The 18,788-nt window shown below is 37.6% G+C and overlaps 3 protein-coding genes and 1 non-coding gene across 9 annotated transcripts; 3 read left to right on the top strand and 1 right to left on the bottom strand.

Annotated features, from left to right (window-relative positions):
• Positions 1-193: 193 nt before the first annotated feature.
• DMS3 (defective in meristem silencing 3) lies at positions 194-5,888 on the top strand. 3 transcript variants are annotated; one of them, XM_088804778.1, is made up of 9 exons: positions 194-346; positions 1,076-1,219; positions 1,401-1,515; positions 1,960-2,197; positions 2,613-2,804; positions 2,900-3,220; positions 3,702-3,927; positions 4,050-5,157; positions 5,251-5,888. In XM_088804778.1, exons 1-8 carry the CDS (start codon positions 326-328, stop codon positions 4,077-4,079), a joined length of 1,287 nt encoding a protein of 428 aa, XP_088660904.1. In that variant the 5' UTR covers positions 194-325; the 3' UTR covers positions 4,080-5,157; positions 5,251-5,888. The 3 variants fall into 3 exon arrangements, with proteins under 3 accessions (XP_088660904.1, XP_017973165.2, XP_088660905.1); XM_018117676.2 differs by having other exon boundaries at positions 4,044-5,157; XM_088804779.1 differs by lacking the exons at positions 4,050-5,157; positions 5,251-5,888 and having other exon boundaries at positions 3,707-3,790.
• On the top strand, positions 5,287-5,888 carry LOC18605775 (tyrosine sulfotransferase-like protein). Its single transcript, XM_088804780.1, has one exon. It carries the CDS (start codon positions 5,287-5,289, stop codon positions 5,674-5,676), a length of 390 nt encoding a protein of 129 aa, XP_088660906.1. The 3' UTR covers positions 5,677-5,888.
• Positions 5,889-6,184: 296 nt separating this feature from the next.
• TRNAQ-CUG (transfer RNA glutamine (anticodon CUG)) lies at positions 6,185-6,256 on the bottom strand. The gene has a single exon. It is a non-coding gene; the product is annotated as a tRNA-Gln (tRNA).
• A 430-nt stretch (positions 6,257-6,686) lies between these two features.
• Positions 6,687-17,927, top strand: LOC18605773 (uncharacterized). Of its 4 annotated transcripts, none has more exons than XR_016025360.1 (13): positions 6,687-9,248; positions 10,082-10,209; positions 10,436-10,535; positions 10,892-11,024; positions 11,126-11,189; positions 12,150-12,918; positions 14,023-14,349; positions 14,837-15,457; positions 15,546-15,618; positions 15,701-15,786; positions 16,107-16,226; positions 16,520-16,605; positions 17,415-17,927. XR_016025360.1 is itself a non-coding variant. In XM_018117984.2 (13 exons), the coding sequence occupies exons 1-13, from the start codon at positions 6,696-6,698 to the stop codon at positions 17,425-17,427; spliced, it is 5,058 nt and encodes a 1,685-aa protein (XP_017973473.2). In that variant the 5' UTR covers positions 6,687-6,695; the 3' UTR covers positions 17,428-17,927. The 4 variants fall into 4 exon arrangements, 3 of the variants coding, with proteins under 3 accessions (XP_017973473.2, XP_017973472.2, XP_088660852.1); XM_018117984.2 differs by having other exon boundaries at positions 16,535-16,605; XM_018117983.2 differs by having other exon boundaries at positions 16,535-16,605; positions 17,395-17,927.
• The last annotated feature ends 861 nt before the right edge of the window (positions 17,928-18,788 follow it).

Below are 18,788 nucleotides of genomic sequence, written 5' to 3'. Positions count from 1 at the left end.
TCATAAGGTTAACATTTATAAATAATATATTTTTATATAATTTGTTTTATCTTGATTAAATAATTGCAAGATTGTAATAAAAAAAGGTAAAATACTAATTAAATTTGCAAAGGACATCACTGTAGGGCACAGTAGTAAAGTTTCAGTTTTCGCGGTGGAAATATGATAATTTTAGGATAGTTAGGGATGCTGGTGATATTTCCTAATACATCGAAAACCGGGTACAAGTTCCAAATTTAATTCTCACTGTCCTCTATTTCCTGAAGAGAAAAACCAGGAGACCGAGGGAGAAAAATTAAGGGGAGAGCCAAAGCGACACTTAGCCATGTTTTCATCCAACCACCAGGTGGGTCACTCAGTCGATTCTTCTCAACAGTCTGTTTGGTTACTCAGAAAATGTCACCAAAAGGGAGATGAAAGAAAATCGAAAAATTGATTTCCTTTTGGAATTTAAAGCACGAGTGCATTCACAACTTGAAACTTGAAGTTCTTTTATTTATTCCTTCTTTTATCCTGACATTTTCTCTGGGATCAAACGGCGTTTGGTGGCTTTCATGCATGCGTTTGTTTCCCTTGTTTATACTTATTAACTGCTTTAATTTCAAAGGCCGACACGTCAAAAGCAAAGAAAAGGGAAAAGATATGATTTTTTTTTTCAACCGGCAATTTAGAAAAGATTTCTTACGTTTCGTGGTAGCAGATTTTCTGTGATTGGGAAAAATTTTCTGAGTTAATGAATTGGCTAATAGTTAATAGTATTTATTGTTGAAGTTTTAAGTTGGAGTGCCCTTTTGTTTCACTTGGACGCTATCGAAATACTCCTAATAACATTAATTTTGGTTGTTTTTATCATTTGAGAATTTTGAAATCTACAAAACAAGTCATAATCAGCAAGTGTGTTGCAAAACATTTTCATGCTGAAAGCCATTAGATTTTGAGTTTACGCTTTCCTTTTTTCTTTTTTGTTTTTATCCCTTTTTGAATGTTAAAGCCTAAGCTGTTTTATGAGTTTCTAGTGTTTATGCCGTCAAAAAGATATTGTCAGATGCAATTTGATTACTCTCACTCTTTGCAGTTTCCAAATCAACCAAAGCCTTTAGCTGTTATGGATCCCACAACTCCAATGCAAGTGGATCAGAACGAAGCCTCTTCTGTTGCCAGGGATGAAATGCGAATTGGAGGGTTTTCACATGCCAAATCCATTATTCAAAGTTCTGAGGTTTTGAACTTTCTTTTACAGTGTTTCTGTAGAGACTATAAGAACAGTAATCTATTCTCATATGGTTCTTTTCGACATTAGAAGTCATAAAAAGATGCAAACATTCCCTTGTTTTTAACGTTCTTTTTTGTGTTTGTGCCTCCTTTTTTAAAGTAATTTTGATATAACATGATCTGTGCAGAAACTTCAAGATGATCTTCGTATGTTAGGGCTCAAAATCAAGCACCATGAGGATAACATAAAACTTCTAAAGATTCAGAAGAACAAGCTGGATGACTCTATACTTGATATGCAAGGTATAGTTCTCTTCTTCTAACTGCATGCATGACGTAAATTACATTTTGCAATTCAGGAAAGGAAATTAAGATGCCGAAATATTTGGGCAGGCTGCTATCATCAACATCCGGAACGAGTAAATGTACAGTTCATATAAGACAAGGAATTAAGGCACTTTTTGTTAAAATTTGTGGATCTGGGACTTACACTATGATATACTAAATTGCTTGTGTTTAATTGCCAAGATATGGCTCTTCATTAACTCCTTGTTATTAATATTGCTCTAATTTGGATGTTAGTATAATGTTTTATGGATGTTATTAACTCAGACTTACGTGCAAATATGGTAGGCAGCTAGTATAGTTATTTTTGAATGGTATGATTTCAAGATATATTGACTCTTGATTACCATATGTTGCATATATATTTTCCATATTTCTGGCAACCAATTGATCTTTTCTCAGTTATGCGTGGCAAGTATCATTCTTCTAGTGCACCTAAGATAGGAAACGAGAACTGTTCCCACCTTCAAAGTGAGGAGGAAACAACTGAACAGATTCTTCGGCATGGAAAGTCAGCAGCAGGAATTCTGTGTCAGCTGAAAATTCATAATGCCACTCAGGCTTCTTATCTGACTTTGACGAGGGATGTACTTGGTGCTGTTGCTACTCTTGGCAAAGTGGATGATGAAAATCTTAGTTGGTCTGTTTGAATTTTCTTTTGTTATTTTCTTTATCTACCTGCATCATGCCTACCTACATTTAATTTATTATTCATCTATTTATTGGAATATTTTGGATGTTTTTGCATGAGAAACTTATACCTTTATGCTTCCACTATCTTATATATTGCTTGCATAGGGGCCAAAAGAAAAGTGGGAGGGAGAGATTTGAATTGAAGCTTATGTGTGGGTGGGTTAGTGTCATTATGTCTTGTGTTTTTAAATGGTGATGGGTGAGTGCATGTGCTGCATTATAATTTATGGAATTTCTAGTGAATAGCCAGCCTGTTTATTAAATAGATTCCCAGTTGGGCATCTTGATTGAGGGTTGCAAGACAACTGTTAATGCTTTTACGCGGTTGATGTGTGGCCTTATATTTCTTTATTTACATGTAGGCTTTTCTCGGAGTACCTAGGAGTGCAGACTATGATGGCAATTGTTTGTAAAACTTATGAAAGTGTCAGAGCTTTGGAAACATACAACCAGGATGGCTGCATAGATAAAACTTCTGGTCTTCACCGGCTTGGTGCTTCTATTGGGAGGGCTATAGATGGCCGATTTCATGTAATTTGCCTTGAAAGTTTAAGGTATCAGTCTCTTATATTTGTTTCTGATCATAATCTGGTTTACTAAGGACATCATAAAGATTATTTTCTTTTCCTTTGTCCTCTCCTCTCTGCAGACCTTATGCTGGTGATTTTGTAGCTGATGACCCACAGAGGAGGCTTGATCTTTTAAAGCCAAGATTACCAAATGGGGAGTGTCCTCCAGGCTTTCTTGGCTTCGCAGTGAATATGATTCAAGTGGACAGCTCAAACTTATTTTGTGTCAATGCCAGTGGGGATGGCCTCAGGGAGACTTTATTTTACAATCTGTTCTCCCGTCTTCAAGTATACAGAACAAGGGCAGAGATGGTTCTTGCTCTCCCTTGCATAAGTGAAGGAGCAGTCTCTCTGGATGGTGGGATGATCAGAAGCTCTGGTGTATTTTCCTTTGGCAATCGGTAAGAAGTTCTTTCTGGCAAGTGGCAGATTCCATTTTCAAAAAAAGAAAAATATATAGAACACTTATTTTAAATTCTGCTTTTTCCAAACTTCTTCAATTTGGGAATACATTCGCAGTTTGCTTGTAATTCAACTGTCTTTGGATGTAAGAAGATTGTTGAAGTTTATAATGCATTGTTATTGTAGTGCATCAATAATTAATACTTGTCTGGTAATACTAAATTACTTATTCTATATCAGAATACGTATTTTCCACATTTCAAAAGTATGGTTTCATACAAAATTGAACCTTAGAGAAATTGTGAACCATTTTACTTGCAGCTTGTAAGGCATTTGACCTGTTGTTTTGAAAAATGATCTAATTATTGTTATTAACCAATTAAAATTTTATGTTTGCTTTTGTAGATTAACATTTTATTGATTAATAACCTTCAGTTTAGTTTGCTGTTGCATCTTTGTTCTGACTTTGTTTGATATTAGCGAAGAGGTAGATGTGAGATTCCCAAAACCCTCTGCAAAATCAGATGTGCCGCAAAACTACATTGAAACTGAGAAGCAGATGAAAGAGATGACATGGAGAAAAGAAAAGTTGGAAGAGGATATGAAGAGGGAACAAGCATTGCTGGACAATGCAAAGTTCAATTTTGAAAGAAAGAAGCAAGACTTTGTCAAGTTTCTTGCTCAAAGCTCGTCCTTCGCAACTCAGGTAATGCGAATCATACTTTGAACTGAAATGAGATTTTTGCCTTCCATTTATTTTCTTCTTTGCAAATTGCAGTGTCTGTTTAAGTTTTCTTGTATATAACATCACTATTATGGCAGTTTCAGGCAACTCAAGATAGGTTGACTCCAAGATGACGGTAACAATGAAGTCTAGCTAGCAGATTGAAAATGAGTGCAGAAGCCTTGGAACACTAAATTTCAGCTTCTACCACCATTATAAATTTTTTTTTTCCGCCTTGGTGATGGACAGAAGAATAACACAAGGCAAATAGCATATGTGCTTCTTTGAGAGTCTTTTTTCCTGATAAGCATATGCTTTCTCTTGTCGAAGTTGGGACTAACTGTTTCTCAAATGTAGACCATGGTGAACCAGGTATAGACAGAAGGCATCCCTCCGTCCTCAATATGGATACAAGGTAATTCTAGCGCAAGGTTGTTCATTGAAGGCAGGGTCTCTATGGTGTAAACATTTTAAGAGGATTTTAATTCGCTTCATTCATGTCCTAACTTCCAAAGTTTGGCCGTTTGTTCTTTTCTCATTTTGGTCATTTGTACAGTATATTCTCTTTGGTCTTTAAATGCTGTACGTTTTCTGGTTCTGGTGCTTCTGCCATCAAAAGGGTATTTCTTTTAGAGGAAATTCATTAATTTTTGTCCCGTTTGCATCTCTTTTTTTTCACTATGATTTGTACTTAATTTGTAAACATTGGTTTTATCCAAAAAAAAAAAATGTAAACATGGGTTGGAGTTTCTGTATTGATTCTAGAAGCGTAGATTCTTCTCACCCGAAATCGAGGCCCGAATTGGAAAGGCCAATTTCATATTTTCAAATAATAATCTGAATAAAGGCAATTGGACGCAACCCCATTTTCAGTATGAAAATCAGCAAACAATATTTGGCAGCAACCCTATTTTCAGTATGGAGAAAAGAAAAAAAGGCCAGAATCAATTGGGTTTTAGGCCCTTAGGCCGGTTCTGATCTAAAATGTTGATGGTGGGCCGTACAGGCACGGCTTTCGGTTGTGGCCCGTACTTTCCCAAAAATGATTTGGGCCCAAATTGCCCATTTCAATTCCCAGCTCTTAATCGAATCGAAGTTTTCTGATGCTTCTCTCCTGCTTGCTGCAAACCCTAGTTTCCTCCAGTCTTCCTCGAGCACTTACCGTGTCGCTTCAGTAGAAGAAAACACTTCCTTTGCTTCATCCCTTCTCCTGTAAGTGCTAATCTGAAGCTTCAAATTTTCCATCTTTTATATCAATCAATTTCATTGAACACATTTTAATTTAATCAAATCCTTTGATCTCAGGACCCAAAGGGTGGGGGAAAAAAGCAATTATTTTTAATGGCTGGCAAAGCAGCGCAGTCTGTGGTGAAGGCAATGGGGGAATACCAGTACCCATGGCGTGAAAAATTGGCTAAGTACAAAGTTGAGTTATCAAAGGGGGTGTGGGGCTATTGGGAACTCGGAGCGTGGAAGCCTCTCGGCATCAGCGCTCGCCGTCGAGCCAGGCTCCGCAAGGAAGTACTTTCAGCAGGGCAAGATTGGCCTTACGATCCCCAGAGGAAAGAGATGAGAACCAAGATGAAAGGTCACAAGTGTGACAGAATATCTGCTGAGAAAAGGGAGAATACCGCTAATTTGATGCAGAAAATGCCTGAGATGTTGCTTGCTTTTAAGAAACGTAGGTGGGAGAAGAAAATGAAGGAAGAGGAGAAATTGAAAGAAAAATAAATCTGAAAAATGTTTTCATATATTTTTCTTCTTCTGTCTTTTGAGTTGAAAATAAGAAAAGATGTTGGGTTCGGAATTTGCAAATGCTAAATCTTTGTACTGATGAATTCAGTGTTGGGTTTTTTTGTTTACAAGATGTGTGGGCTGAATAACGATACAGATCTTTTAATTCAAGTATTTGAAGACTTGACTGTGTTTTCAGTTCTTTTTAACCTGTTTCTCACGTCTATTTGTGAATGTTTGTAGTTTCATGGTACTTGCTGTGTTTCTTTTCCAAACAGAGTGCAGGGACAAGTTCAAAGCTTTAGGTAGGTGCAAGCTATGCCCAAATATGTTGATTTACTTAACGATATAATCCCAATCCATTGAATTCTCCATTGTAAATCATAGAATTTTAAGTTGGAACAAAATTTTAATCCCAAGTAGAAAAACAGGAAGCTTGCAGAAGTCAGATCACAGAATTTCAAGTTGGAACAAAATTTTAATCCCAAGTTGAAAAACAAAATTAAGGTTCCACCGAGATTTGAACTCGGGTTACTGGATTCAGAGTCCAATGTCCTAACCGCTAGACCATGGAACCGGTTGATATCATCTCCGAAATATTAGATCTCAAGTCTAGGGTTTTGTGTGCGGTTGTAGCCTACGGCATTTTGCAGCAAGCACTTACCACCTAAGAATTGTCAACAACAAGTACTATTGTCCTTAGTGGTGGACCCCCTGTGCCTTTAACCAAACATAAATTCACTCGGCGTCCTTTTCCTAATTCCACTTTAACAGAACAGTAGCAGATACATTAAATATTTGTATACATCTACCTTTGTTTGATGACCCAAGGAATCTCCTTGTTTGGATTTTTCTTGCTTCTACTTCCTACATTTAACACTGCCTTAATTTTAGTTTACTTTATTATAGGATGTACAGTAGGCCTCGGATTTCCTTCTATCATTGCACTAAAAGCGTTACGTTTCAATTAAAATTAACTTCTCTTTCAAAATCTCTTCCTTGGTTTGAATGATCAAATGGATGATAATCAGCATCAATACCAACGGTGCAACCGACGAGGCACCCCAAACTGGCGGTGTAGTGGGAGAGCTTTGACTGGCAAGTCTTTATGCCATAAACACTATCTCTATTCCTTGCAAAGTTGTGGTAAAAAGGTGGATATGGAGAATATTGGTGAAAGTGGCAGTGAGGGTGGAACTCAAATGTGTACTCAAAGGAAGAAGCGAAAGCGTCAAGTAATAGGTCAAGGGAGTATAAATCCCGTGGTGGTGGACCAAGTAAGGGAGCATGACGGGAATGAACAAGTCAAAGTCACCGCTGGAAATGATGGTGATCAAGGAACTCAGAGCTGGTTTGTTGAAGGCAGTGGTGGTGTTGAAAGTGTTTTGGAGTGGTTTGGTGAAGATGGTGGTGTAAATGGGGGTGAAACTTTGAAGCTCTGGGGTGTTGAAGCTGGGTTTGGACTTGCCATTGGTGGGTCTGGTGAAGCTACTCCTGGGGTTCAAGGAGGGTTTGGTGGAGAAACTGGTGGACATAATGGTGAGGTCGTTGATTGCAAAGGTTGCAACCCATGGTTTGGTGTAGATGGTATATTTGGCAGTCTTGGTGGTGGAGAAATTCAGATGGGTGGGTCTGGTGGGGTTCCATTTGGAAATGGTGGAATGGGTCTTGCTGATGGACTAATTCAAGGCCTATTTAGTGGACCAAATGAGGGTTTGAATGTTGGTGTTGAAGGAACCCAGTGCTTCTCTGGTGAAGCTGAGTATGACAATGTGGAAGGTAAAGGCATTCAGGGGTTGTTTGATGAAATTGCATGTGGAAATGGATGTGAAACCCATCTTGCTGGCGAGGGAAATCGAGGTCAAGGTGGCTACTTTGAAAATGCAGGCATGCATCGAGGCAGTAAGGATGGGGGAGGCCAGGTTAAGGTTAAGCGTGGTAGGCCAAAGGGTTCAAAGAATAAGAAGAAAATTCTTGCTGCTGAACAAAGTACTGAAGGGTTAAGCGATAGTAAGGTTAAAAAGCAAGGCCCCTTGAAGGGCTCAAAGAAAATCCAAAAAAGTCTTTCAGGTGAATGCCACAATGGAGGAGATGATATTGGTAGAAGGAAAGAGAATCTAGATCAGGAAATGGTTTCAAAGGAAGAGAAGGAAGATGTTGCTGTAGAGGCAAATGAAACTGTGCAATTGAAGACTAAACGTGGTAGGCCAAAGGGTTCAAAGAATAAGAAGAAAATTGTTGCTGCCGAACAAAGAATCGAAGGGTTAAGTGAAGTTGGTGGTGATGGTAAGCTTGGAAATGAGATTGTTTGCGCAATAGAGAAGCAAGGTCCGCCAAAGGGCTCAAAGAAGAAGGAGATTAGCCTTCCAGGTGAGAATCAAGACATGTCTTGTCATATTGTGGGGGGCAATAATGATGGCGGAGATCAAACTTTGAGGCCTATGTTTTGGGAGAAAGAGAAAACTACCTTTCTACGGGCAGGAGATGGGGTAATGCCTTGTGAAGTTGCCGGTAACGATGCAGGACGAAATAATGCGGGTAAAAGGATAGAGAAACAAGGTCAGCAACAGGGGCCAAAGAAAGAGAAGAAAAATCTTGCCGGAGAGGTAAGTGAGAATGCGCAGTTGAAAGGGAGGCATGGTGGACCAAAGAGTGCTAAGAATCAGAAGAAAATTATTGTTGAAGAAAATCGAGATAAGTCTGGTAAAGCTGAGGGTGGTGAAGGTGCAGTTGGAATTCAGAACGGAAATAACAATGTCCTACCAAAGAAAAATCGTGGCCGGCCAAAGGGTTCAAAGAATAAGCAGAAAAGGCGTAGTGATGAAAAAATTGGACTTTCAAGTGTACAGCAGACCTTGCAATCAAAGGATAAGCGATGTTTTCTTGAAATTTCAAAGGATAACAAGGAAAATAACGAAGGTAGTGAGACTCAGGGAGTGCCTGTTGAAATTGTGGGGGTTTATTATGGTGATAAAGGACCTGTATTAGTGAGGACTGCCCTTGTAAGGGAGGAAGATAAGGTAATGCCTGGTGAAGCTATTACAGGTGGGTGTGAGATGAATTCTCTTGTAGACAAGGAAGGTAGGGGACTTCCCATAGAAAGATCTGGTGCTAATGAAGGTAAAAATGAGATTATTGGTCCTAAGGTTAAAGATTGGCGTGTAGAGGATTTGAAGAACAAGGAGCCTACTGTTACTGCAAAAGAAGAAAGCCATCAAAGTGGGGAAGCTATTGGCAAGAATGATAGTGGAAATGAGGGGCTAAAGCGGAAGCGAGGCCGACCAAAAGGTTCAAAGAATAAGAGAACACTTTTTTTGGGCATGGTGTCTGTGAGGAAGAAGTATAAAATTAACAAGTCTTGTGCGCAGATAGAACAGGGGGAAGGAAATAATTTGAAAATGAGCCACAATGTTTCAGGTAAGCATCTTCAAGGCAGTTTAAACATGAAAAAGAGAACACTAGCAGCTGGCATTCGGGGCAGCTTAACTGCTGATTTTGGCAATGCTCAAAAGAAGAGTAGAGGGAGGAAAAAGAAGTCTAGTAGTCAATCAGAAACTTCAGTTTCATCAGTGAGTCTTTCCGTAACTATGTTTTTCTACTGCTGATGAGGTTTTTAAAAGAGATTGTAATTTTAGGGCCTGTGAATTTGTAATTGAAATAACTAAACCACAAAGCATTACACACAGTTGGTTGGTAAGAAAAGGTCACAGGCAAGGATTGGAAATTTTCTGCTTTTGTTTATTGAACATGTTGATACATTAAACCGCTAATTTTTCTTATATCCTGGTATCCCATTAGAACATGCCCTGTTGCCAAAAGGAAAGCCAAACACTAAAAAGAAAAGGGATGAACAGTTGGTATGACTTCTGAGTGCCACAGAAAGTTTCCAAAATATTTGAACAGGCTGCAGTGATAGTTTCTTGGGAGTAAATTGTTCCCTTTCTCTCTATCTCCACCCCCGCTCTTTATATTTTTTTGTTCTGGTTGGGGAGTTCTGAGGTGGGTGTATATAGGTTCCTTGCTGTAAGGGCAAGTCACATTTCTTTTGAGTGGCATGAGATGAGAAGAGATAATATAAGGGCTGTTTAATTACTTCATTTTCCTTGCTAAAATGCCTAAAAAGAGATTTGAGGCCAGTGACCGGGCATCTCTTGCAATATTTCTGCTTCTTTGCGGTTCCAAATAGTTTGATTTTGCTATTTTCTCCCCCATCAATGTATAAGCATTGGTTATGAAGCAAGGAGGAATACTAATTTTATCTATAAATGACAGAAAAAGTTATTTGCACTTTAAAACTTTCTTTTCAATTGTCTCAATTTAATTTTATAGTGAAATCACAGTGACTGAATGTCTTGATTTCAATTTCTGGTGGCATGTTATTATAGCTTGATTTCTTTATCAGGATGATACCAGCCAGAAGCATGTGCGGAGGGGTTTGATGTGCCACCAATGCTGGAGGACTGATAGGAGTGTTGTCAATTGTTCCAAATGCAAAAGGAAACGCTATTGCTATGAGTGCCTTGCAAAATGGTAATGAGATCTTGTGAAGTTCTTTTTCTTGTTATCTGGAAGAACAGTTAAGTTTTTCAGCCTTTGGAAGTTAAGTTGGTTCAATTAGCATCTGTATTCTACTCCATATTTCATTAGACCTTTGTTTCATGAACAGTTGAACGTTGATTAGTTGTTGATCTGTTCTGTAAATATGAAAGGGATCTTATCCTAGGGTTTTAATGCCAATGCAAATGAATTGTATTAGGTATCCAGAGAAAACAAGAGAGGAAGTAGAAGCTGCTTGTCCATTTTGTCGAGGCAATTGTAATTGCAGATTATGCCTTAGGGAGAAATTAGTTGTCATGGTATGTGCCTTTCATTAATTTTCTTCTTCCTTTCAGTTGAATTTGCTAAACTTTTGTGGCTATACATTCTAATGCCAACAACGACAAAGTCTTTTCCGAATACTTGGCTCTGATTTCCAGCATAATGTTCTATCAGGACCATTACCTGAGTAAGATCAATAGGAGCAAGGACCTTTTCAATAGTTTTATCTCATGTTCTCACTTTGCCCCCACCCCTTCTTGACATTGAAATCATCCATAAAATCAGATCTCCTAACATTAGCATTTCCTAGGTCTTTGTCTACCATGTTCGAACACCTTTAAACATTTCTCCTGGTATACATTCTGATGCCATCTGGCACTTGCTAATTTGACAGGATGAGCATGAGGAAGCAGATACAAGTATCAAATTGCAAAAGTTGCTTTATTTGCTACACAAAATTCTGCCTCTCCTTCGGCATGTACAACAGGAGCAACATGCTGAGTTAGAGCTGGAAACCAGTATACGTGGTACTATAATGTGATATGACTGCTTTCTTTAAGTTTAGGTTTTTATAGTAGATGGATGGTTCAGAATGCTAAGTGATGTGTGCCTCCTTATTTTTCCATAGGTGTGCAATTGACAGAACAAGATATAATGGTATCTGTCTTAGATGATGATGATCGGGTCTATTGGTATCATCTCATGCTCTTTGATGCTCAAGGAAAAACTTGTGGCTTTTTTTTTTTTTTATATTGAACATCTGATATCTTTGTTCTCTTTTATTAAACATGGCATGCAATTATTGGACCATCAAGTTATTTACTTGGAAGCAACTACCATTCTTTACCATCTTAATTTTCCGTTGCTTTAATATAAATGAGACTGAATCTCTTCTAAACTTAAAATTGGTACAGAAGGAACAACTGATGTCTGGTTCTGTATAAACAGAAGCCGTCCTTTGGAGCCATGGTTATTTGCAGTTTAGCTTTGTCTTTCTAAATTTTTAAGATAAAAAAGTGGTAGGGAATATGGTGGATGTGGCTCTGAAAGATGAGGTTGTATGTTAAGAGGATAGGACATATAGTCTTTTCTGACAATACTTATTTTAGGGAAGAGTAATTAATGTCATTATCTTATATTTTGACAAGTAGGATCAGATTAAAAAAAGGTTGGCCGAGGATATTGCAGATTAGATGAGATTAATTGATGTAGCTTAGCCCATATTCTGTCATTTGCTTGTCTCCTTGATCCCGTCCTAAGTTGTGTTGTGGAAATTAAAACCAATTCATGCCATTGAGAAACCTCATCATTTTGTTAATGATCGTTACTTTGGATTAGAGAAATTGTATATTAGTGGCATGCATCATTGTTGACATTTTTTGCTATTTTCTGTTGACTTGTGTATTTTCATGTATTTATTAATTTTGCTTTTAAAGATATTTTAAAGGAAGTTTGTGTTGTTAGAAATAATTATTTGGTGATAGTTCTTTCTTGGTCGGAGAAAACTGGATTTGTTGGGTATATTCAATAATTTTTAGTATTTAGTATTGCTATGAATTGTACTAGAGCCATATCTGTTGTTTTTCCTAGTGTTAAAAGGCAATACATATTTTGATGATATTTATTTCTATGAATGTCTCCTTCTGCGACAGTGACAATTGCAATACATCCATAGTCAATTTCCATAGAAGCTGCCCAAATCCTGATTGTTCTTATGATCTATGTATCACATGTTGTCATGAAATTAGAAAAGGATCTCAGCCTGGAGGTAATGAAGCAAAATTTTCTCACCAGCAGTCTGTTGAAAGAGTAAATAGTCAAGGTGCAGATTCAGATGACCAGATTCCTACAGTGACGGTAAGACGTGATTGGAAGAGCCTTGTGTCAACTGAGTGCACATCTGGCATGTCATGTAACTCTCTTGATTGGAGAGCTGAGGCAGATGGTAGGATTCCTTGTCCTCCAAAAGGAAGGGGCGGTTGTGGTAGTGAGACACTTTCACTAAGACGCTTCTTTGGAGCTAATTTGGTTGATCAACTGATTCAGAATGCTGAGGAACTTACTGTCAATTTTCAGTTACCTGATATTGAGTTTTCTGAAGGGTGTTCTATGTGTCATACCAGCAGCTCTGCAGGAAATGAAGCAGACAATTTTGAAGTTAGGCAGGCAGCTTATAGAGAGAACAGTCATGACAATTTTGTGTACTGCCCGAATGTTATCCAGTTGGAAGACGATAATATTCAGCATTTTCAAATGCATTGGATGCGAGGTGAACCTGTTATTGTTAGAAATGTACTTGAAAAAAGTTCTGGTCTTAGTTGGGAACCGATGGTTATGTGGAGGGCTTTCATTGGTGCAAAAAAGATATTAAAAGAGGAGGCAAAGAGGGTTAAGGCAATTGATTGCTTGGATTGGTGTGAGGTACCTTTTCACCTTTTGCATGTTTAAAGGCATCTTTGGTGATTCCATGATTTTTTTTCGTTTACCATTTCCAATTTAAGTTCCCACTTTCCTTCTTTGCTCTATGCTTAAAGAACATCTTGACTTTTTATAACTACATTCAGAACTTTATTTTTGTAATGTGATAAATATGTAAGATATTTGGTCAATGGTTTTCAACACGCTATTAACGGATTAAGTGTTAGCTTTTATTGAATAGCATTTTTCAATTGAATAATGAAAGCCTTCATCATCTATGCTGTCAGTTGGTGAAGGTCATGTTTTACCTTGCCTAGTGCTTATGGAGCTGAAGATAAGAAGCTAAGAAGATATGTTTATTTTCATTGTTTTTAATAGTTTCAATAGTGACATACATACTCATCCCTAAAGGGCAATGGGTGCTTCTTTCTCATTGGTATTCTCTTCTCCATTCCCTTGTTGGCGTGTTAGATCAATGACTCAAAAACTAAACGAAGTTTCACTGGTGAATGGTTTGTATACAGAGGCAAGGTTCACATCATAATTTTAGCGTAGCATGTCTCATATTCATTATTGTTTGCCTTTTTTGTATCAAACTCCAGTCTCCATTGTCCTCTACTTCTACTTATCTAATTTCTGGGATATTTCTTGGATTCTGTCTATGAGTACCCCGTTATGTGTATATACATATCTAAGGGTTTTCAGTTAAACATATCCTTGTTAAGACATTTGGCTGAGGGGAGCAGGAAATGAAATATCATTGGTAATAATGTTTATTAGAATCATTGGTTGTATACAGATTTCTTTTAGATTTTAATTCCTTTTGAGTACTTTCTGTGCTTTTGTGTCTGTCTTGTGTGTCTGCATATGCCTGCAAATATTTTGATGTCACCTGCTACTTTGTGTGACACCTGGCTTATGGTTTATGCCAAAAGTAATTTTGCACAACCTAGCATGTGAACTATGTGTTTGTCTGTTCTGGATGCCACAGGTTGAAATAAATATAAGGCGGTTCTTCAAAGGCTACTTGGCTTATGGTTTATGCCAAAAGTAATTTTGCACAACCTAGCATGTGAACTATGTGTTTGTCTGTTCTGGATGCCACAGGTTGAAATAAATATAAGGCGGTTCTTCAAAGGCTACTTGGAGGGTCGTAGGTATAGGAATGGATGGCCAGAGATGTTGAAGTTGAAGGATTGGCCTGCATCAAATTCATTTGAAGAGTGTTTGCCAAGGCACGGTGCTGAATTTATTGCTATGCTTCCTTTTAAAGATTATACTCATCCAAATTCCGGTATCCTAAATCTTGCTACCAAACTTCCTGCTGTATTGAAGCCGGATTTGGGGCCCAAAACTTACATTGCTTATGGATCTTTGAAAGAACTTGGCAGAGGTGATTCAGTGACAAAACTACATTGTGACATTTCTGATGCGGTATGTAATACTCTTTACATTAACTACTGATAATGTATATCACATGATTGCCTTCTACCATGGTATTGATATTTTCCATCACTATTCTTCTGTTCATTTACCTTTGACAGAACCAACTAGTTGATTAAGATTTACATATGAGAAATGCAATTTCTTAAATTGTTCCTGTGTTTTGATCAGATTTGAAGCATGCACATTCATAATGCCATTGATCTTATAACTTTTGGCATTTAATTACTAGGAGAATGTTCAAACTACTCCTTGATGTATTATTTGACTTGCCAATAATACATCTTCGGTGTCCTAGGACACTTGTTATTTCCCATTAAAGGTTTGTGAAGCTTTTCTGTTTCCTCACCTGTTTAAGATTTGGATAATTTCTCAACATGTAATTTGTCATTTTACTTCGATGTTAATATTTCTCTCCTGTTTCTGTTTCTGCCACTTCAGATGAGGAATGTGTAACTTTTCTCTTTCTCCTATGTAGGTTAATGTGCTGACACATGCGACTGATGTGAAGATTCCCCCATGGCAGACTAAAATCATAGATAAATTGCAGAAGAAATATGAAGCTGAAAACATGCATCCACGCTGCTGTGGTCAGACACGGAAGGTGTCACAGATATTGGGAAGAAAGCGGCGAAAGAGACCTCATAAAGGTGGAAGCAAGAATCCTGAATATTCTGCAAAACTAGACAATTTGGCAGGCAAGATTGAGGATGTTGCCGAGTGTAGTTTCTCCTTGCCAGGTGTTGATACATGCTCCAACTCTGCTGCCATTGGAGAACTTCAATCTACACATCAGCTTGATTCTAAACATGGAATGATTGAGGAAATGATGTGTAATCAAAAACATAACCACAACATAGAAGGGCAAACACATAATACCGTTGAGGGAGGTTCTCTTAATCAAAATGAGGATTTAGGGTCTGTAAGACCTGATACAAATACGACTAGAGAGTCTGTTACAGAAAATCCGTCTTCAGACAATGCACATGGTGGTGCTGTTTGGGATATTTTCCGTAGGGAGGATGTACCTAAGTTAATTGAATACTTACGGAAGCATCAGAAAGAATTCCGTCACATAAGTAACCTTCCTGTAAATTCTGTGCGTATCATTGCCTTCTCATCCATTGCCCATTGGGATCATATCTTCAGGAAAATTATTTTAAATTGATGTGCTCCATGTGCTTTAGGTTATTCATCCTATTCATGATCAGACCCTTTATCTCAGTGAGAAACATAAAAAGCAGCTGAAGGAGGAGTTCAGTAAGAAGTTGCTTATTTTTAAAGTCTTTTTCATGACACACTAAATCATCTCTATCCTTTTTAATAGCAAATTGTTCCACAGATGTTGAACCTTGGACATTTGAGCAACATGTCGGTGAAGCTGTTTTCATTCCTGCAGGATGCCCACATCAAGTAAGAAATAGACAGGTAAGGATACTCCAGCATTCAGTAGGCCTGTTTTTGATAAGCCTGCTACATGGCAATGCTAGATAACCTACCTGAATTTGCTTTCTTACGTGATGTGGTTGTGGTTTGTCCTCCACCCAGATGAATGTTTCTCTGAGATAGTTTGACTGTCTAAACTCAAACCCTGATCTGTATTTACAAAAATTTATTTATTTCAAAGGCAAGGTGTATTGTAGATCCATTTGAAATTATAACCACTATCAGTGTTTCAGCTTAGATCTCATTAACCTTGCGATGTGGCTTTACTTATTCAAGTTGACAATCTTACCTTTTTTTTCCAGTCATGCATTAAAGTAGCCCTTGATTTTGTGTCCCCCGACAATGTGCAAGAATGCATCCGATTGACAGAAGAGTTCCGCTTGCTCCCCAAAACCCATAGAGCTAAGGAAGATAAATTGGAGGTATTAATTGACTCATTGTTAGGCAACACTTAATTTATCTGGTCCTACATATTAAGTTAATTTTACTCTTCAGTCATATAAAACAAGTGATGACTAATGTGCAATATATAGCTGTCCAATCAAAGTGCTAATTATTACTTAGAAAGATTGCTTTGATGTTCATGAGACAAAATTTTAGATGTTTGTCAACTGAACATGATTTCATATCTTTCTGTCATGCTTTTGGTGTTCAATTCCATGCAAATTTGACTGCTTTAGTTACTAAATATAAAGATGTTTCTTATTCATGCAAGGTAATCTTTGTATAGGTGAAGAAGATGGCAATATATGCTGCAAATCTTGCAGTAAGTGAGGCCAAAAAACTGAGTGCAAACCTCAAGTAAGGTCAAGTTTGCTCTTTAACTCTTATCTCCTGTTGATGATTGTAATTTAGTTTAACTCTCGGAAATAATATGTTTGGAGACTTAGCATAATTTTTAGATGTCTTTTTAAGCAGCTGCTACATGTGAAGTTGCTAACTCAAATGAATATGTTTTGACTGGAGTATTTCTCCGCTGTTTCTTAGTTAGTATTCACCATCAGAGAAAATATGCAGATTCCTTAGAGCTTCCTTAATTAATAGGGGGAACTTCATTAGCTGATAAAATTGCGGATTCCTTGAAGCTTGCTATTACCAGAATTTGACGGGGATTGAACCATTAAAGAGGATTTCTATGACTGAACCAATCACAACATAAAAGCAAAGAACTCATTTTAATGAACAAGGGCAAATGAACATATATCTGGCTCATTATTAACATCGAATAGATGAATAAAACCATCATATTTCTTGAAAGGTTGATCAGAGATTGTATAGTGAAATGAGGTATTTGTGGTTCTTGATTAGAATTTTATTCTCTGTTATCCAAAGCTTGAACCCTTTGCTTGCCTTTTCAATTGTGAACCCAATGCCAAGCGGCTATGACTACACACCTACAAGGATATTTCTGGAAATTGAGTTTTAACAACAGAAGTTAAGCTAAGCCACATGCATCTATGTTGCAGGGCTGGAAAGAACATCCTGGTCAGTTTTGCATGTATTGGATCAAGCTTGTAAAATTTAAACTAGACTGATGAAATTAACACTGTACATATGTTTGAAAATAAGGATTTACTACTTTCATTTCAGTTTTTTATTTCATTGACAAGGGGATTTCATTAAAGACTTTTTCCTATTGCGATGGAGGTGTAAAGCATCTGCCAAGCCAATGCACTGGGGGATGTGCCTGTTGATTGGTATAAACATGCTGCTCTTTCTGCTGATTCTAAGATGGCAATAGTAAAGCCTCCCACGGAAGTTGATAGAGGTAAACAATTAGATAAGTAGGGAGGGTATCAGACATCAGCTTGGCCTATAGAGCTACTCTTTATCGGAGCATCTTTTGACAAATTGGCAAAGCCGGTTGCAATGGACTTTAGAGACTATAGATATGGATTTCAGTACTGGGCTATTTATATTATAACAGCTAACAGCAAGGAATTTTTATCTAAGTCTGCATACATTTGTTTTAGACATGAGGAAAAAAAAAAGAAATTATTAAATAGATACTTTAGTAATTATATGACAGGTGACTAGGTAAGTTACCTGCAACTTCAATGCTTCACTTGATATGTAAACATTAGTAAGTTATCTAATATAAGATTGTGTTTCCTTGTTGGGCCTTAGATTTGTTGGCTTGTGATGGCCCTCTGTCACTTTGCAGTTCATCCAATGGAGACACAAGCAAGCCTAATTGTGGCTGGTGGGTGCCCACCATAAAATCCCAACCCACAAAAGAAAGTAGTTGCAGATATTCTAAGAGCAGGTTTCAGTAACAAATTCTGCTACAATTTAACTAAGTTTTCCAGCAGGCTTGGATGTTAACTATTTCTGCTGCATTCTGCAGCAGGTTTTTGTGTCAAACCTGCCCAAATACAAGCCTTCATTTCTTGGATGTAGGGGTGATTGTATGAGAAGGGTGTCTTTTACATTACTACCATGTATTTTCAGAGTCTTCCATCTTTTCATCCCTTATTCTTTGCTTTTGTCTGCAGTCTTATATTTGGTTAGTGTGTCAATGTCATATTAAGACAAGAAACTCACTGAATTTGGTTGAAGGAAAAAGAATCTAGTGGGGGATAAGCCTTAAAAATCATGTAAAAAGATCCTTAAAAATCATGTGAAAAGATATAGATCCTAGCATCCTAGTCTCCTTGCCTGTAAGCTTGGACCAAAACGTAAGGTTGGCAAATGCGATCGATGATTGAAAAAATGGGAATGTCCCCTTGCTAGTAAGAAAGGCGTTTGGCCCTTCATTATTAAATGCAAAATAGACCCTAAGAGGCCTTACTATTTGTTATCAGACTGAACCTCAACAAGATGTAAATATCTTTGCCCATATCTGTAGAACAAATCTTTAAAGGGTAATATGCAGCCCTGGTAGTGGTCAAGGCAATCTCAAGCCAAGCCTATACCAAAACTTCTTTATCAAAATTGAAGGATTAAACGTTATATTCAACAAAGATATCTTTCTCTGCTATCTT

Source organism: Theobroma cacao, chromosome 3 (assembly GCF_053813885.1).
Source record: "Theobroma cacao isolate CCN51 chromosome 3, ASM5381388v1, whole genome shotgun sequence".
Taxonomy (NCBI): Eukaryota; Viridiplantae; Streptophyta; class Magnoliopsida; order Malvales; family Malvaceae; genus Theobroma; species Theobroma cacao.
Note: the sequence above shows the minus strand (reverse complement) of the source record. Positions and strands in the feature narration are given on the sequence as shown.

Bases quoted from the DNA above. Each gene is read 5' to 3' on its own strand.
- DMS3 (XM_018117676.2), top strand. From the start codon at position 326: ATGTTTTCATCCAACCACCAG. The intron at 1,516-1,959 runs GTATAGTTCTCT...ATCTTTTCTCAG, and splicing joins CTCTATACTTGATATGCAAG to TTATGCGTGGCAAGTATCAT. The intron at 2,198-2,612 runs GTCTGTTTGAAT...ATTTACATGTAG, and splicing joins GATGATGAAAATCTTAGTTG to GCTTTTCTCGGAGTACCTAG.
- LOC18605775 (XM_088804780.1), top strand. From the start codon at position 5,287: ATGGCTGGCAAAGCAGCGCAGTCTGTGGTGAAGGCAATGGGGGAATAC.
- LOC18605773 (XM_018117983.2), top strand. From the start codon at position 6,696: ATGGATGATAATCAGCATCAATACCAACGGTGCAACCGACGAGGCACC. The intron at 14,350-14,836 runs GTATGTAATACT...TCTCCTATGTAG, and splicing joins ATTGTGACATTTCTGATGCG to GTTAATGTGCTGACACATGC. The intron at 16,227-16,534 runs GTATTAATTGAC...ATCTTTGTATAG, and splicing joins CTAAGGAAGATAAATTGGAG to GTGAAGAAGATGGCAATATA.